The sequence below is a fragment of the Cladophialophora psammophila genome (assembly GCF_000585535.1).
Source record: "Cladophialophora psammophila CBS 110553 chromosome Unknown aczJe-supercont1.1, whole genome shotgun sequence".
In the NCBI taxonomy this organism is placed as follows: domain Eukaryota; kingdom Fungi; phylum Ascomycota; class Eurotiomycetes; order Chaetothyriales; family Herpotrichiellaceae; genus Cladophialophora; species Cladophialophora psammophila.
Window position 1 is genome coordinate 1,468,224 of NW_006912922.1, and position 18,236 is coordinate 1,486,459.

The 18,236-nt window shown below is 51.5% G+C and overlaps 6 protein-coding genes across 6 annotated transcripts; 4 read left to right on the forward strand and 2 right to left on the reverse strand.

Moving 5' to 3' along the window:
* Window positions 1-506: 506 nt before the first annotated feature.
* A1O5_00519 (proteasome component PRE3) lies at window positions 507-1,256 on the forward strand (the record flags this gene model as incomplete). The annotated part of the gene is made up of 2 exons (XM_007741138.1): window positions 507-877; window positions 935-1,256. The coding sequence occupies 2 exons, from the start codon at window positions 507-509 to the stop codon at window positions 1,254-1,256; spliced, it is 693 nt and encodes a 230-aa protein (XP_007739328.1).
* Window positions 1,257-2,474: 1,218 nt separating this feature from the next.
* A1O5_00520 (uncharacterized protein) lies at window positions 2,475-3,966 on the forward strand (the record flags this gene model as incomplete). The annotated part of the gene is made up of 2 exons (XM_007741139.1): window positions 2,475-3,557; window positions 3,670-3,966. 2 exons carry the CDS (start codon window positions 2,475-2,477, stop codon window positions 3,964-3,966), a joined length of 1,380 nt encoding a protein of 459 aa, XP_007739329.1.
* Window positions 3,967-5,103: 1,137 nt separating this feature from the next.
* Window positions 5,104-8,138, reverse strand: A1O5_00521 (adenosinetriphosphatase; the record flags this gene model as incomplete). The annotated part of the gene is made up of 3 exons (XM_007741140.1): window positions 5,104-5,332; window positions 5,395-8,032; window positions 8,087-8,138. The coding sequence occupies 3 exons, from the start codon at window positions 8,136-8,138 to the stop codon at window positions 5,104-5,106; spliced, it is 2,919 nt and encodes a 972-aa protein (XP_007739330.1).
* Window positions 8,139-8,762: 624 nt separating this feature from the next.
* A1O5_00522 (uncharacterized protein) lies at window positions 8,763-10,957 on the forward strand (the record flags this gene model as incomplete). Its single annotated transcript, XM_007741141.1, has 2 exons — window positions 8,763-8,902; window positions 9,127-10,957. The coding sequence occupies 2 exons, from the start codon at window positions 8,763-8,765 to the stop codon at window positions 10,955-10,957; spliced, it is 1,971 nt and encodes a 656-aa protein (XP_007739331.1).
* Window positions 10,958-11,391: 434 nt separating this feature from the next.
* A1O5_00523 (DNA mismatch repair protein MSH3) lies at window positions 11,392-14,718 on the reverse strand (the record flags this gene model as incomplete). The annotated part of the gene is made up of 1 exon (XM_007741142.1): window positions 11,392-14,718. One exon carries the CDS (start codon window positions 14,716-14,718, stop codon window positions 11,392-11,394), a length of 3,327 nt encoding a protein of 1,108 aa, XP_007739332.1.
* A 1,696-nt stretch (window positions 14,719-16,414) lies between these two features.
* A1O5_00524 (uncharacterized protein) lies at window positions 16,415-18,205 on the forward strand (the record flags this gene model as incomplete). The annotated part of the gene is made up of 1 exon (XM_007741143.1): window positions 16,415-18,205. The coding sequence occupies one exon, from the start codon at window positions 16,415-16,417 to the stop codon at window positions 18,203-18,205; it is 1,791 nt and encodes a 596-aa protein (XP_007739333.1).
* Between the last annotated feature and the right edge of the window lie 31 nt (window positions 18,206-18,236).

An 18,236-nucleotide genomic window follows, 5' to 3' on the forward strand; every position in this document is an offset into this window, starting at 1 on the left:
AAGAATGACGATCCGAAACTTCTAGGGTGAAAATGCGGCTGTATATCTAGGAAACGAGGAAGAAAGAGTGAATTGGCTCTAGGAGGCCCGAATCTTGGAGCTCATGCCATGGGAGGAGCAGGGCAACAAGCGTCCCTTCGTGGAGAGGTTGACACTTGGTTGGGCCAGGTTGCACCGTCCCTGCCGTTTTGGGTAGTTTTGGCGAGCGCAGCCGCGTGGAGCACCAAGTGGCGTCTAATTAAGACTTGGTCCCCCGTACCAGGTATGCTGCACTTACCAGGCAAGCCCTTGCCGCCCACAGCTTTACCGCCGAGTTTTGATTGAGTAGACGCGTTTGCTGGTTCTGCCTTCCCGTGTAGCGCAGCTTCACCATCCATATATCCGCCTCACATTTATCCTCGTTCACTGTGAATCCTCCTGCCATAACCCAAACACACACCCAGCTTCAGAATCTTAGGCGTACATATCCAACGTTCCACACCCTCCTCCTCTCAGTGTCTGCAGTCATGATTGGCCCAGGCACCGGCATGCTTGGAGAGGATGGAATCCATGTCGACATGAACCACCTCAAGTCTGGAGAAGTCAACCTGGGCACATCAATTATGGCCATCAATTTCAAAGACGGGGTCATTCTGGGAGCAGATAGTCGGACAACGACAGGGGCCTACATCGCTAATCGAGTGACGGACAAGCTCACCCAAGTACACGACACCATCTGGTGCTGCCGGTCAGGGTCTGCGGCCGATACTCAGGCTGTAGCCGACATTGTTCAATACCATCTCGGAATCTATGGGATCATGAACAACGAGGCCCCCACTACGCAGACCGCTGCTGCGCTGTTTCAAGAATTGTGCTACGACAACAAGGACCAACTGAGGTGAGATTGACCGAATCATATCGTGCTCGAGCCCCGACTGACATGGCTTGCATCCAGTGCTGGCATCATTATTGCCGGTTACGATAAGCGAAACGGTGGACAAGTCTATTCCATACCTCTAGGTGGATCATTGCACAAAGGACCGTACGCTATTGCAGGTTCAGGATCAACGTACATTTACGGCTACTGTGATTCGCACTGGAAAGAATCCATGACAGAAGAAGAAGGAATACAATTTGTGAAGGGGGCGCTGAGAGAGGCTATCAAATGGGACGGCAGCTCGGGAGGTGTCATTCGAATGGTGGTTTTGACGGCGAAGGGCGCTCAGCGACATTTGTATCTTCCAGACCAGGACTATCGAGGGCCAGGGAAAGACTAAGCCGGAATAATAATAAAAAAAAACGGGGGGGGAAGGGGCGTACATGGATCCTTTTTTAGAGGGCGCATATGCATATTCAGAGCAATGGGCATAAGCAAGTTCGACACTCGAGTGGGAGTGCCATGATCCAGGAGATTCCTTTTGGGCATGGCTATGAGGACTCTGAGGCTGGACCATTATTGGGCGTCTACCTGTGTGAGAGTAAACGATGCGTGCCTGGGAGCCTCTTGATCTCGCCGGGTGGCAATGATGCTCAATTGCGGTCAAGTCGCCTTTCTTCTGTGACCGATGTGTGCATGCAGGATGATGCAAGCATGCGTAGCCTTGGGTAGGGAGTATTGGGAGTACCGAGTACCACGTACAGCACATGTGGTGGACAGCAGCGCGGCGGAGGCAAAGGTGTCGCAATGCTCCGCCCATGCTCGCCCGCTGGCTGGCTGGCTGCTCGGGTCTTTAACGAGTACTTGTAGTTGTTAGGTGCTAGCCTCAAGTCGCCCATTTCAGTGGCCTCTGTCGGCCTCCAGCTTCAGCCCACCAGTCCACTAGCCACTGGGAAACTGCGCCTTGTGCTTCCAACCCAACCCAACCAAAACCTAAACCCAAACCACCCGATTCTCTCTCTCTGTCTGCGTCTTTCTCGTTACCCTCCGTCCCATCTTCATATCTTGCCACTTGTATCTATCGAGTCGGCCGTCGAAGTCTGGAGGGATAGACGTGCCTGACTGCACTGACGACTCGTACCTCCAGCAGTAACTTCCGGCAATGTCTTTGGTAAGTCGACACCTTGCTTCTTCATCCCCCACCCACCCGCTCGCTCGTCGTGGGCGGCGACTGCGCTGCACATGCTAGCTCTGCGCCCACCGCCAACTTGATCAAATGCATGCCGAACCCTCCACCACCACGACATAACCAGCATTTAACGTCGTCGGGGTCGCTGGAAGACTGTCTCGCATCTTGTCGTCCCCTCCATACAAGTTGCTGGGACGCTCCCAAGCATACCGCGGACCTGTACACCCGGAAGGAGAACACCAGGGCATCAGGCTGGGCAGTGCTAGGCTGAGACTGGTGTCTCTGCGATGCAACGTGCTTGGGTTGTTCATACCCTAGAGATCGGCTAACACCCTCTATCGCAGACATCCTACCCCAAAGGTTGAGATGGGCTCGCTGGTGATCAGCCAAGTGGCGCCGGGACTCGGTCAGCATCCCTATCACCACATGATGGTGGACACCAATCCTCATCACGAAGACTCCTCCAGAGAGTACAGCGCGTCCTCTACCCAGACACCTGTCGTCCATGAACCTCCGGAGGACTCGTCGACCCCAGGGTCACAGCACGACGACTATGAGCCAGACAGTGCTCACGCATCCGCTTCCCATCACACACAGTCCTCTTACTACCCTCAAAACGTAAACCAACACTCGCGCGGATTTGATCAGTCCGGATTCCCACTGACCAGCGATCCTCGAGTCGTGGTCGCGAATTCCCCTCCCTCTCCACGATTACAACCCACCTATCGCTCGACTAGGTCATTAGGCGCGTCAGAAGCGAGTTCCCCCAGTCGGATAAAAGTGAGAGACCTGTCACATATTCGGAGTCTTGCGAGTGAGGAATATTTGAACCGCCCACGACTATCCGGACGCTCCTCCAGCACATTTTCGGATACAGGAAGGCAGTATGAAATCAGTGCAATGCCTGTTACAGACATTATCGAGATGGTCGCAGGACTTCTTACCAAGATTACAACCACCAACGATCGCCAGCACGAGCATCACCGCCCGATCCCGCTCACAGAGGAACAGAGTCATCTAAATCCACACGCCTCCTGCGTCTTGGCCTTCCACGGCAAAAATGTCCCAGGAATCACCATCCTAAGTTATTTGAGTCGGATACATAAGTATTGTCCGACTACTTACGAAGTCTTCCTGAGTCTGCTAGTGTACTTTGATCGCATGACTGAAATGGTCAACCGTGGGCTTCTGGGGAATGTCCACAGGGGACCTGACGACTCGCCTGCCACAGCGCCAGAGTCGTCCACACCCACCCCACGGTCTCCCGTGCCAATGAACGTGGATAGCCCTCAAGAACACCACGATATCAGCACACCGCCATCCCCTTCAGATTCACGCCAGCACTCTCAACCACAGCATCGTTCCTCTCCACAATCTTCCAGCATTCCGACCGATTTGTCGCAATTCTTCGTGGTTGATAGCTACAACATTCATCGTCTTGTGATTGCTGGTGTCACTTGCGCCAGTAAATTCTTCTCTGATGTCTTTTACACGAATTCTAGATACGCAAAGGTACGTTTTGTTCTGCTGAGTAGAGTTCTCGCGCCGTCAATCGGCTTTGTGACGGAGTCCTGACGCAACTGTGCCTCTGAAATGGGATACTGACATATGGTTTGCGTGACAGGTGGGAGGCCTTCCTTTGGCCGAACTGAATAACCTTGAGCTTCAGTTCCTCCTCCTCAACGACTTCAGACTTTCGGTTCCGGTGGAGGAGCTTGAGGCTTACGGCACCATGCTAGTCGAGTTTTACGCTCGGGAGTTGCTGGCCCAGCAGCAGCTCGCTCAGCAACATCAGCAAGGAGGTACAGCTGTTTCATCACCTCCTTCCGCCGGCGCCGGAGATGGGATGTACATGCGCTCTCCCGGGGCTGAATCTGGTTCATCGTCGACACAGGGAGGAGCAAGTGGGCCTCCCACGTGAAAGAAAACAATTCACCCGGAGGAAAGGTCAAGCTTGGTTGATGAAATGAATACGGAAGATATTTTCAGACAATGAATCGTCTTTGTTTACGTTTACGAGATTGCCGAGTCATGAACGGAATCAATACCTATTAGACCAGATCTTTTGTGAGAGTGTTTTACTTATGTGTCTGTCTGTGGCGAGTGCTAGCATGATGGCACTCAGGATCGGGCTGAGGGACACATGGGCGTTGGCGAGCGGCGAGGCAACTTCATTCTTTCGTCCTTTTACATCGAAACGACCGAGATGAGGCACACTGCAATAGATGTTCGAATCGAGGTCGTTTAAGAACAATCGATCTGATGAGACAAGAAACTTCCCCGTTTGTGAATACCACTTCTCTCCTCGCGGTCTTTGTCCTGAGTTGACTGGTTTTTTCCCCTCCTCGTCCCGAATCTCTCTATCACTCCCAATGTCCATGCCCTTGCCCTTGCCGCTGCCTTTCCGTCTGTCGATCTGTTTGTCCGTCTGTTCGAGAAGACAGGCAGGGTAAGGAAGGGTCCGGAGGCACGAGATTGGTGAGGAATACAGAGAATGTGGGTGCGTGAGAAATAGACGAGGGGATGGCCAGGGCCGAGGACGAGCAGGGATGCGCAGGACCAGAGAAGTTGTAGCTTGATTGTTTTCTCTCTTCTTTCTTTTCGTGAGTCTAAAGCTCTGTAGGTGTTGGTGTTGAGGCCAATGGTTCCCGCTCGACCTATTGACGAAAAGACTTGGAACAAGGACCCGCAACACTTTTGGATTCTCTAGTAGTATGTTGTTAATGAATGACAACGAGCCCAAAGTTATCTGACCCTTCTGGCCCTTCTGGCCCTTGTGGCGTAGAAACACAATGCATAACAAGTTCTAAGCGCTGGTCCCGCCTGGGCGGATTGAAAGCTTCGTATAAACGCAGATGTCGAAATAAAAAGCGTCTTGCGCTGCTGCGTTACGCATAATGTCGTGTCGTTTTAAGGTCGTGTCGGCCATGATCCCCGTGATTGTCGTATTGCTTCATACTTGACGTGCCTCTCCAGGATTTACGCTCAAGCACAGACCGTTTCTCGTAGAGCAGCAGCCTTATCCGCCCCGTCAACAAGCATTTCGATCTCCTGATCCTCAAGAACCACGGAACAAGAACTGCATGTCCTCCGGCGTCAACTTATCCAGCGCGACCTGGTCATTATTCACTGTGCCATTGATCATATTGGCCTTCTTTTCTTGAAGCAACACCATCCTTGATTCGACCGAGTCTTCAATACACAGACGAGTGATGACGCACGGTCGACGTTGACCGATTCGATGGCACCGATCCGCAGACTGCCATTCGGCAGCCGGGTTCCACCATCTGTTCGAAACTTCAGTCAGTAATAGTTGACAAGTGAGGGAAGAGAAGCTGCTTGGACGTACGGATCGACAATGTAAACTCTGCTGGCCTCGGTCAAGTTCAAGGCGACACCACCTGCTTTAAGTGAGACGAGGAAGACCTCAACATCGACGTTGGTCATAAAGTGGTCGATCGTCTTCTGTCTCTGCGCCGGTGTCATGCTTCCATCCAACAACACCGTGCTGAACCCGGATTTCTGCAATCGCCACTGGACGAGCTGTAACATGCTCGTGAACTGCGAGAATACGATGGACTTGTGCGTTTGTTTCTTGCTGCGGAGCTTGTACAGATCATACACCAGCATTTCAATCTTTGTAGAGCTGGTCCAATCCTCCATCTTGATGCGATTGATGATCGATGACTTCTTGATGTTGTCTTCATCCTGCTCAATTTCAGGCTGGTCCCAGTCTATTACCAGGGGAATATGACATCGAGGACAATCTGCGTCTTCCTCAGTACCTCCGTACGCACTACCAGCGAAGGACTGGACGTATGATCTGGCGCATTGGCGACAAAATTCGTGTCGGCAGCGGGAACGGATGGCGTCTTCGGCGGGTTCATCGCAGACACAGCAGACAAGAACATTCTGCCCGCCTTCAGCGTTCTTGCGCAGGATCAAGTCGGGATGATTGGCAACTTGTCTCATTTGCATGATGAGACCGAAGATGTTGGCATAGTTGTTCAGCATTACACCTTGTGCGACGTAAGTGTCGAATTTGCGACTCGAGTTTGACATAATGCTTTGTGAGAAGTCTCGCTCAATTTCTCCAAAGAACTCGTTGTGGACAACGACCTCTTTGGGCGGTAGCTCCATAGAAGAAGTGTGGTCTCGCTTCATACGACGAAGCATGATACGATCGGTGATCAGACGCAACTTGTCCAGACCTTCCTTTCTTAGCTTCTCGTTGTTTCCCTGCGTGATCGGATTGAGAATCTCTTGGTTGAATACAGAGACGTGGTTGAAGCCACTATGCTGACACTTGATGCATCTCTTCGACTCATCCTGGGACCAATGGAGTTCACGACAACCGCATTCCTTGCAAAAGTAGCATGCAAACGGGTGGATCTCAAGGAAACGTAGCAGGGAGAAAAACTCGCCAATGCGGTTCTGAACGGGTGTACCGGACAAGCACCACTTGTATGTGGCTCTCAAGGCAAAGCAGGCCTTTGCCACACCAGTGGTGCGTTGCTTGATACTGTGGGCCTCGTCAAGGATCAATCTGTGATACTTGATCGAATGCAACACACTGTCCTCCTTCACAATCCCATCACCTCGAGACCACCCTTTCTGTTCTTTCCGGTACATCGACTCCAGACCAGAATAAGAGACCATGATGACATCGTACTTCTTCAGGTCTTTGACAGTGAGAAGCTTGCATTTTGGATTGGCAGAAGAGTGGTAAACAAGCACCTTCAACTTTCCGCTGGTGTATTCTTTGATTTCTGACTGCCATTGCATGAGCGCGACTGGAGGGACAACCACCAGGCTGGGAGCCTTAGCAGGATAGTCGGACATAATAAGGCTGACAGCCTGAATGGTCTTCCCCATACCCATCTCGTCACCAAGCAAGCCACCTTTCCATTGGGACTTTTCCTGTTTCATCATCCAGTCCAAGCCTTCGAGCTGGAAGGGTTTCAGCTTGCGACTGATTCCGGTTGGTTGTGGTGCCTGCACAGGCTTGATGACTGGGATTTTGCCAAGATCCGTCCACATGGTTTTGATGTCTGGGTGGGCTCGTTCCAAGCGTTTGCGTTCCCTAACTTGACGTCGTTTCACAGGGTCTGTCCAGAACTCGATTTCTTCTTCGGTCAACACCGTCCAGTCCACTCGACGTCCTCTAGCCCAGGGCGGTTCAAAACGATTAGATTCATCGTCGGACTCACTGAAGTCGACCGTGTCCATGGACATGGGCGGAAGCGTGAAATCTGACAATTCTGTGTCGGCAATAGAGACTGCTGATGAAAGTTCGGAGCTGTCGACTGAAGACCGGCGGGTAGAAGTGGAAGGGCCAGGGTTACGGAGGGGAAGCTTGGTTCGACCCTGACGCAAGGTGGCGGGCGGCGGCATGTCATCTTCAGCGTCTGTCATGTCATTGAGGGATGGCCGAGTACGACGGCGCTTAGACAGAGGCTCGTCATCGGAGTCTTCTGAATCTGCCACCACGTTGTACTCTTCTGCCTGCAGTTTAGCAGCAAGTTGTGCGTCCGTGTCTTCAAAATCTTGATCAGTTATTTCAGTGATGTTTCGTTTTCTTGAAGACCGGGTGCGGCTGCGAAGAGCAAACTCAGAGGACTGGAGCTGCAGAGCCCTAGCGGTCGCTCCAACATTCGATTTCGATGTTCCCGGGTCAGGCGTTGGGAAAGTGCTGGTACCCGGAGTTTCATAACTAGGCGAGTCCGTTGAATCGGCGATGGAGGAAGGTGCCGTTGACGCGGACGGTCTGCCACGACGATTTGCAGGAGCAGATTCAGTCTTAGGGATAAAGACTCCTTCGAACGTGCCCTTTGATGAAGAGGCACCAACGGCAATAACGTCGTCATCAGAATTCGGAATCTCTGTGACTGTAGATGCTGAAGGCCGACCTCGACTTCGATTGCTGCTTCGCTTAGGGGGGCCTTTGGTGGGTGCAGGAGACGACTTCTCAGTGGCAACTCTTGAGGCTGTGGGCTCGGTGAGTCAGTTATCAATTGGTTATTGGTTGAGCAGATACTTACAAGGCGCCCTCGAAGAGGCCGCAGACCTCGAAGGACGGCCTCGAGCGCCCATGGTGATTGTCGAGTTGCCAGTAAGGGAGAGGTGTGCAGAAAGGGTGAGGCTCGGTTTATACTGCAGAAAGAGATCGAGGCACAATCGATAAAGATCTGGGTTTAGCGCGTTTTCTGCCTGGATTGCGGCGCGTGGGGACGCGTTAAGTGCTGTGGAAAGACAAAAGCGGCCTTAGTATGGAGTACTGCAAAACTTCCATGCTGGCTTCGGCTGGTAAAGCAGCGAGAGGTGAGACTTCACATACCTCACCGTCACCCCTCGTATGTACATACCGAGTACTCTACTTGGAGGTCCTCCCCAGTAAACTATTTGGCTCGAAGGAAAGACTACATATTCTACGAGTCCGCATGAGGGGGCTTTTCCTCAATCATCAATTTGACTGAGCGCCTTTGGCTCGTTGTGATTTGCAAGATCTGTTCTATTGCTCTGTCCAAGCATTATTCCTTGATTGAAGCGTGTGGAGCATCAGCCAAAGCCGTAGTTCGATCGTAGCAATGGGTTTTCGCTTTCGAAGGGGTCGCCGCATCAATATTTGATTTGATGTCCGTTGGGTCTCTACTGAAGTGGCCAGGAGAGAATATCAAAGTACCGAGTAGTCCTCGTGAGTCGAACATTGGACGAGCAATGCTGTCGGGCTTGCCAGCTCGCTGGGTAAACGCCCACGTGAGCACGGGACTCGTGTTCTTAATTGAACGCGCCCACCAATCGCGCCAAGTGCGAATTGCCCCTCAGCGCCTTGCCAATGCTTCTGCCTTTGAATTTGTGTAGTGAATATAGGAGTTTGTCACCGCATTGAGGAGTTTCAAACGCTTTCAGTGACTTGACACAACCTGGTTCTCTGTTCACCTCCTAATCGGTTCCTGCCACGTCGACTTTCTCTCCTTTCTTAGAGCCCTCCGACATACGGATCTCCACCAAACAAAATCGTTCACAATGTTAGCCGATACCCCTGGAATACAAGCCTTACTCGTGTTAACACTGGAAATAGGACAACGCGACGTGCTGCTGCGGCTAATCGCATTCGCGGACCCCAGTCTGCGCTCACAGACTTCCTCGCCTCTCACAACATCTCCGCTCAACAGATCCAACAGGACTACCAGCAACGCCTCCGCGAAGCCGAGCGAGACATAGGAGACAGTACCGAAAATGCGGATGCGGACAAGGAAAACGAATCTGACAATGACAGTGAGGACGATGATCCTGTTGAACGCAAGAAGCGCAAGAGAAAACAGGAGAAGGCTTTGATGAAGATCAAACAGAGCAAGGAGTTCAAAAAACGCAAGATGGAGGGCAAACTGGACCAAGGCAGTGACTTCGAGACGGACGACGACGAAATCGCCAGAGCCATGATGGCCAAAGCCAAACCCCTGCCCGGTCAACTTGACAACTGTGAGCAATGTGGAAAGAGATTCACCGTCACGCCTTACAGCAGGACTGGTCCTGACGGTGGTCTTCTGTGCACAAAGTGCTCCAAAGAACTCAAGGACGAGGAAAAGAAAGAAGCCCAGGCGAAGAAAAAGCGAGCCTCTGTTCCTAAAGGCCGGCGTCGACAGACCGAAAGCGATCGAATGATGGGTGACGTCAAGCCTGGCGCCAAAAGCCTGGTTGATATGTGCGTTCGTAAAGTTGCCGACGTGGTCAACGACATCGAGGAGTTCGGTGATATGCCACAAAATCTCTTGGATCGATTGAGCCAAATTCTCTCGAAACGGAGAGTCTTGACTCCTCGAACACTCGAACTATTCCTCCGCCCTGATGTCGACCGCATCATCGTGTACGACTGCGGCAAATTGGAGCAAGAAGACTTTCAAAAGATCTTTGCACTCATGCCCCAGGTCGAGATCGTCAACTTGCGCTTCGCGGGCCAGCTGAAGGACGGACCTCTTCTGTATATGGCCGATAAGTGCAGAATGATTCGTCACCTGCAACTTGGTGCAACAAACTTGGTCTCGGACGAGGCCTGGACTGATTTGTTCCACTCACTTGGCCCTCAGCTGGAGAGTTTGAAGTTGTCAGAACTCAACGACTCATTGAAGGATGATACTGTGGCGCTACTTTCGAAGAAATGTCAGAAACTCAGAAGACTCAAGTTAAGGTCATGTTCGCACATGGGTGAGGCATCGCTTGACGCACTTTGCGCACTGTCGAATCTCGAGCACCTCACTCTCGGCAGTGTAGCCCAGGACACGTCTTCACAGACTCTTATCAAACTCATCTCCACCTTGGGCGCCAAGCTCCGTACTCTCTGCCTAGAAGACTTCCATGAACTCGACGATGCCGTCATCCACGCCATCAAGAGTCACTGCCCCCAACTCTACAAGCTGCGCATTCGAGGAAGCAGCATCTGCACGGACGTTGTCTTTGCCGATCTCTTCGGCAGTAACTGTCCCTTCCCTCCCCTACTGTACGCCGACTTCTCTGACAACCGCGACATTGACAACATGAACCCTGAAGGCCCACAAGACGACCCGATAGGTTTTGGCTCGCTCGCTCTCCGGGCACTCATGGCCCATTCCGGTGTGCGGCTCGAATGTCTCAATCTCAAAGCATGTCGTCATGTCTCCCAGTCTACCCTCCTCGAGGTGTTCGACGGTGTCAAACAGTATCCCGCTCTCAGGGATATGGATCTGTCATTTGTTACGCAGGTCGATGATGTGGTCATGGCCGGAATATTCAAGAGTTGTCCTTCCCTGGCAAAGCTGGCTGCATTTGCCTGTTTCAACGCCAGGTCGACGAGGATCCCTGCTGGAATCGCCGTGGTTGGATTGCCTAACGCGAGTGCGAATATTGTGCAAGGGGACTTTGCCGTGGAGTTGTAATGTTGGAGGCATATGCTTGCATGGATGAAAGAGGGTAGAGGGCGTACGTAGATGGCATGATTGAGCGAGTCCCAATGCTGAAACGTGTACATGAGATTATGATGAAAAGACCAAAATCGCAGTTGGAAGGTGGCGTCGAATTCCACGGGCATCTGATCCTCTACCGCTCTGATCAACTGGTGCGAGAAGAAGGGGGAAAGGAGACATGGTGTATTCTGGCCAGTCACTGCACCAAAACAGCACGTGTAGAGTCGTGTCAACCAAAGAAACGTATAGTGTGTTATGGCAGCTATCACAGACGCTCAATCTACTTTTTGCCCTCAATATCATACATTGCCAATTAGCCGACCTGTAGCTGTCTTGGACACGTAGTTGCCGTATCTATGTTCACTCACACATATGATACCCAAAGCCCTCAATCAACCACTGTCACATCAAAGCATCTCAACGCCCTCCACCAACATATCCAGGCCCCCGCCTGCTAATCTCCTCTTGTGTCCACTCCCGGTTGCCCCTTGCACCAGCGCCGTGGCAATGCTGCTCAACTGCCGCTGTCTTGTCGTCTCTTCCAACTCTCGACTTTTCTCCCTTGCCACTTCAATCACATTCTCACCTAAATTTGCCAACCTCGCCACATTCAAGCCGTAGCTGCGATGCGCCACACCTTCACCCACTTCATAGAGAAACGTGACGTTCTCATCATCCGTCTCAGTGAAACGCATGTGAACGTTCTTGAGTTCTCCATTGGGAAACCCATCTGCCATGCGTGCCAGCATTTGATAATGGGTAATAAACAGCGTCAAGCACTTTCGTTCTCTCACGAGATAGTCCAGCACAGATGCGGCAATGGAGACACCGTCATGCGTGCTCGTTCCCCTGCCCAATTCATCCAGCACTACCAGACTGCGGTCCGTGGCGAGTTTCAGAATGTCGCTCGTCTCGCTGAGTTCGACCATGAAGGTTGACTCGCCAGACATCATGTTGTCGAACGCGCCCATGCGGGTGAAGACCGCGTCGAGGATACCCAAGGTTGCGGATGCCGCTGGGACAAAAGACCCGATTTGTGCCATGATAGAGATGAGGGCCACAGAACGGACGTAGGAGGATTTCCCGCCCATGTTAGGCCCTGTTACGAGGAGAGCTCGCGTGGAGGCTTGGGATATGGAGATGTTATTGGGCACGTAAGAATCGATCAGAAGTTGCTCGACCATAGGGTGGCGTGCACCCTGAACTTCGATTCGAGTGTCGGATGCGAAGCTCGGACGGACGTATCCTGGCTGAGATGCCACATTTGCCAATGACAACAGGCAGTCTAGAGTTGCGAGGCTTTGGATTGTGTCGCGAAAAAGTTGATACTTCGTGCTAATGTCAGCGAGCAGGTCCCTAAAAGCCTTATCACAAGCAGCCGCAAGAGACTCCTTATGCTGGTCCCTTTCTCGCAAAAGCTTGACAACTTCTGGGGGATGAAATCTAGACATTTTTTTGGTTCCCGAGACCTTTGTCCAAGACGCCGGGACTTTCTTGATCGTGGGAGAGTTGTTCTCAACTTCGATCAAGTATTCAATGCCTGCCACAGTCATATAGTCAACTGGCTTCTTCTTGCCTAGTTTCTCGGCGGCAGTCGATCGAAACTGGTCGAGATCATGCTCAACGCCGGCAATGCCGAATTTGTGCTCGGAAATAGCCTCCGTCTCTGAGGCGTCTTGAAAGAAGGTGTACTTGTCGTCGGATTTGGCAGCTTGAAGATTGATCTTGTCCAGATATCCCACCACCTCTGTCAGAATTAACGGGAGGGAGACCATTGCAGACGAGATCAGGTCCGAGGCGAAACCGGTAGACGTCGCATCCGTCGCATAGGCAAATTCGGTTGCCAATATCTGGAGTGACTGAAGAACATTCAACAGCTCTGGTCTTGTACACTTGCCGTAATAGATCCGAATGAGGCTTTTCTCTAGATCGGTTCTAATCTTCGACAACACCCGTCTCAATTTTTCGGCCTGGGCGGCATTGTCCGGATTGAGAAGCTCCTCCACAGCATTTAGTCGGGTTTCGATGCTTTGTACATCCAACAGCGGCCGTCCAACCCACTTGCGCAGCATCCTGCCTCCAAATTTTGTCTGCGTTCGATCCATCATCCAGTACAGGCTTCCTTTTGTGGAATGGTCTGTTTGATTCAAGTAGATCTCGAGACTTGTCAATGTGTTTCCATTGAGTAACATATGGGATCGAGCGGAAAAGGGCTGAAAATATTTGGTGAGTTGGAAGACATGTTCGAGGCCATATTCGGACAAGTGGTTGATCATTGCTGAGAGGCAGATGGATACGTTTTCGGGCAAACCCAGGATCTTGTCAAAAATTTTGGTGGCCATCTCTCCCTCTGACCGGGAGTCTTTGAGCCTTTTAGCATAAAAACTCGATATGTGAGTGTGTGCTTCAGCGGCCATTGTTTTCTTTTTTGCGACTCGCTCAACTCGAATCTTATCGCCGAACACGTTTGTCTTGCTCCCGGACAGATGAGCAACAAGCTTCTCTGTCGCCTTGGAGAGCTCGCCAACAACAAGGAATTCGCAGGGCGCAATGTGGAGCAGTCTGGTCTCAATCTCGCTCCGCATAAACCCATCCTCAAAGTCATCGTACACAATATCTCCGGTAGCAGGCTGAACTGCTACTAGACCGACGTTGACTTTTTCGTCATTGCCAAAGCCTTTGACGTTGACCTCTGCCATGCATAGCAAAAATCCGGTAGATGCAGCCTTTGGGGCAGGGCTTCCTCGACCGTCCCCTTCGATGCCTTCAATATCATCGATATAAGTGCCCTTTGTGTAGAGATTCGTGAGCTTCCTCACAAAAGGGGCATTCCTGTTATCGCCAACGGCCTTCAACGCTGCGGTCTCAAGTTGTCGAACAACGCCCACTTTATGTCCAGCGGCAACCAATCTCTTGACATGCACATGCAATCGATGAACTGGAATGCTTGCGGATGCAAAACGGTCCAGGTGCGCCTCAGATGGATGCTCATCATATCGATATTTCCCCGGGATGCAAACGATACTCAGTTCTTTGGCCGCAATTCTTGCATCTTCGCCAAAGAATCGGAATTTATAACCCACTTCAACCACAAGCAAGGTGTCCATGTGCGATCTCTTGATCTCTAACACTTGCTTTTCCATAGGCGTCAACTTACTACCACCTTTCTTGACTCGAGTAGTCGATTTCGGTGCCTCGTCGACAGGCTCTTCCTCTCCATCCTCATGCTCCTCATCTGCGGCATCGTCTTCGAGTAGTCGGTTTCGCCGCTTTATTTCAGTGATACTGTCTGGTTTGCCCAGCTTCTTAACAAACTTTCGGTGTAGCTCATCTCTTCGCCTTTTCTCTACATCGCTAATTGCCTCGGTATCCTGGTTTTCCTGTTGAGGGGAGGAAGAATAGAAATATTTCGCTGTCCTCGTTGATACTCCAGGTTCGGTTGTGGTTGTGGCAAGTGTCTGTCCGTTGGCAACGACAGGCCTCAGCGGTATAGCAGGCTCCTCGCTTTCCTCGGCCTCTACAGCTCTGGTCTCACCCGCGTCTTCTGCGGCGGGGGTGATGCGGCGTCTCTTCGGGGTAGGTAATACTAATTCATCATCATCATCTTTTTCTTCTCCTTCTTCTTCCTCCTCCTCTTGCGGAGAGATCTGCAGCCGAGATTTGTGGGTAGGAGTCGAAGAGGGTCTCTTGAAGAAGGAGGATATCGTCTGTTGCTTCTTCTGGGCAGAGGCCATAATGAGATGGCCCACTGCTCTATCCGCGGCGAAGACTAGAAGTTTGTCGGAAGATTCAGTGGTCACTGGGTTGAGAACTCCAACCGCAAACGAGGCGTCACTTGAAGGAAGCCAGGAATCCGCCAATGAAGGTGCGCCATTTGAACGCGAAACGCGACGCGTCTCCGGCACGGACTAATTTCAAAATGCCCGTCAGCAATATCTCAGCCTTGCCCAGCCTTGCCAGATCAGCTCAGATGTCGCCATGACCAACCCCTTCCAAGTGGTCTTCCACTTTTCTTCGGATCGACCAAAAATGCTGTCGATGCTCCATATCTCCGCCTTGGGATCGTGGAAGCTTCCATTCACCTCGAAACCTTCATACAGGAGAGTTTCACACTTCAACTGAGACCTTTGCAATGCTGCAGCTGCAGTTTTCCATTATCAAACAAGAAAATAGCTATAATGGTAAGAACTAATATCACTTTGTCTCAGCCTAGTCTCTTCTTATTACCTCTAAACCTTCCTCCGGCCTTCGCCGTGCGGTCATTGTAGCCATCGGTGGGGCAACCTTCAGATGCGTACACTGCCCCTTTGTGAGCCGGAGCCGTCTTTTTATCATGCCTGCAGGATAATGTGTGAAATCAACACAGAAGAAGAGTTGGCCGAGGAATGAACAGTGTATGGACTCAAGCAGACGGATGGCCAACATTCTGTCATCTTCCAAGATGCCTCCACCACGATCCCAGCATTGAGGGTCAAAAAGTCTGGTTGCGACATATTTTTGTTCAGCTAGACAACAACCTTTTAATAAAGCGAGCGACGTCAAGTGATGTGGTAAACCTCTTCATTGAAACGCTGGATCTGCTGTCTGCTATAGTAGGTCAAGCTAGAAATCCGACTTGCGGCCTACACCCCTCCTTTTGACGCATGGTTGCGAACTTCGAACTCCTCTCCTTTCGAGTTCTGGTGCTCCTACCAAACGTCAGCTTATCCTTGGCCAAGTCTTCGAGACAGCCGTCGTTGATGTCTATCACAAGTTTCGTTTCCTGTCAAATTTTTGATGCTTCGTGGAGAGGCCCAGCGAGACTGCGAGTGTGGGCGACCCTATATTGACACACCGCTGATCCGCAAGAGTTGAGAGGGACTCCAAGCCCAGTCAACAAACAGTTCGAGGGTCCGAGCGAACAGGTCCCCAATCATATGAGCAGCTCGAGCTCTTCATTTTCTAAGCTTCCCCTGATCGGACACTGTTTCTGTCTTTCAGCAGAGAGGCTTTCTTCATCGACAAAGCGCCGTATTCTTTGGCGTCTGACCAAAGCATCTCAAAACTCAACTTTTCACATTTACTCATCAGGTCTGTCGTTTAGTCAGATCAGCGCGCGCCAACTCTCGGCTAGAGTTCGACTTCATCTAGCGGGTCGCCGCACTAACCAGGCAAAGGTATTTTGCGAGGCCGTCTCCCAATCAGCTTCCGCAATATACGAGACGGCCAATGGCAATACCACTTGATGAGAATCGGTGACGCAGGTTGTTGGCGAGCGATGCAGACGACAAATTCAGCGATAGCTCTAATATTTAACGGATTGAACGTCACCTTCACACCAGTTTCATCTCTAAAGTCTACCAATCGTCTCGCTCGAATTACGGTTAAGATTGGTCGCTGTGGGTTCTCAACCCAAGGAAATTTCAGGATCTTCGCAGGATTGAATTGAACATGGCCAATTTGGTGTGGAAGCGCAGACGCCAATATGCACCAAAGGTCAAATCGGGCTGCCGAACCTGCAAACTTAGACATCTGAAATGTGACGAGTCGCGACCGGGCTGTCACAATTGCTCGACTGCAGGAATTGTCTGTGAAGGCTATGGAATCTGGGGTGGTGGAACGAAAGCGACCGAGGACGAGCGCCGGAGGCAGCCAATGCCACCTCCAAAGAGGTGCAAACTGCCAACCTTGCCCGCCGCAACTCAGAGTCTCTCTAGGCACAATACATCAACACCCTTCCATAACCTCAGTCACGCAGAACGGAGCTGCTTTGACTACTTTGTCAACGAGACTGTTGTCAAAATCCCGGGGGTATTTTTTTCCCATTTCTGGGCCGACCTGGTACTTCAAGCGAGCTGCTCAGAACTCCCGATCCTGCATGCTGCTGTGGCCCTCGCCTCCGCTCACAGAAGCGCGCAACTCAATCTCTATGGGAGCGCCGTGCTGTCTTCTCTCTCGTGCTGTGATGCAAATGGCAATCTGGACACGCACGAAGCCTTTGCTTTGCAGCAGTATAACAAGTCTATTGCGTATTTGCGTGCCTGCCAATTCGAGGAAGACAACGAAGCCGAGCTTCGTACTGCATTGGTTGCGTGCGTACTGTATATCTCTCTGGAATTGCTCCGAGGGGACTACACAACTGCCATGATCCATGCCCGGCACGGATTGAATCTGCTGAGCAAGTTAAAACAGGACGTGGAGAAGCAGGCACTTTGTCCCAAGAGACTGCCTGAGACGATAGACGACTATTTGGTCGAAGCATTCACACGACTCAGCCTCCAATCAGCCCATGTGGGAGCTGTCGATGCTCTTTTCAGTGTCTTCCAACAGCAGAAGTTCTTCACTGATTGGAGACTTCCCCAAGTCTTCCCAGCTCTGGCACAGGCCCGGCGGACTTTCGATTCTCTCATGCAGGCCATTTTAACTCTGGCGGAGCAATGTCGCCGGCTGGAAGTCATGGGAACAGCCTTCCCGGAGGAGCTCATTCAACAGCACCGCTCGCTTCGGGAAACAACTTCATCGTGGATCCGGACTTTCAGGGCGAGCCTTCCGACATTGAATCGAACCACCAAGCCAGCAAACATGCAGGGATTATCGCTTTTGTGTATCTACCATACGATGGCGGACATCATGGTCGACACTATGTTATCCACTTCCGAAAGGTGTTTCGATGAGTTCACTTCTGCATTCACGTCGATAATCACGAAGACAATCGCGCTGTACCACAACACCAGCGACACTCCATGTCGTCAGTTATGCAACGACGCACGTGTCTCCGGGTTCAGTTTTACGGTGGATTTGGGTACCATCCCTCCGCTGTTATATGTTGCGTTGAAATGCCGAGTACCCTGGTTGAGGAGGCAGGCGATTGCATTGCTCCTCGCGGCGCCGCACCGTGAAGGCTTTTGGGATGGTGTGATCGTGGCACACAATGCGCACACAGTTATGGCGATGGAAGAGAAGGGATTTTTCGAAGATTTTGTCCTGGATCTCGACTCTCAACCTTTCGATTCCCCAGTCCAGAAGAATGAGCGATATCTTCATCGTATTCCTAAACTCCCAGTCACGGCTCGATTCTGTCATGTCAAGGTCGTGATGAGTCGACTCAAAGTGGGCATGGGGAAGTTGGTTTGTTGGCGACGGAGCGATAACAGCAACGGAGGCTGGGATGAAGTGGTTGAGGATTTCGATCTCAGCGCTGCGGACAGAGGGGATCCACAGGGTATTTATTTCCTTGGTTGACCTAACGATAGCCGATATCCTCACCTATGGT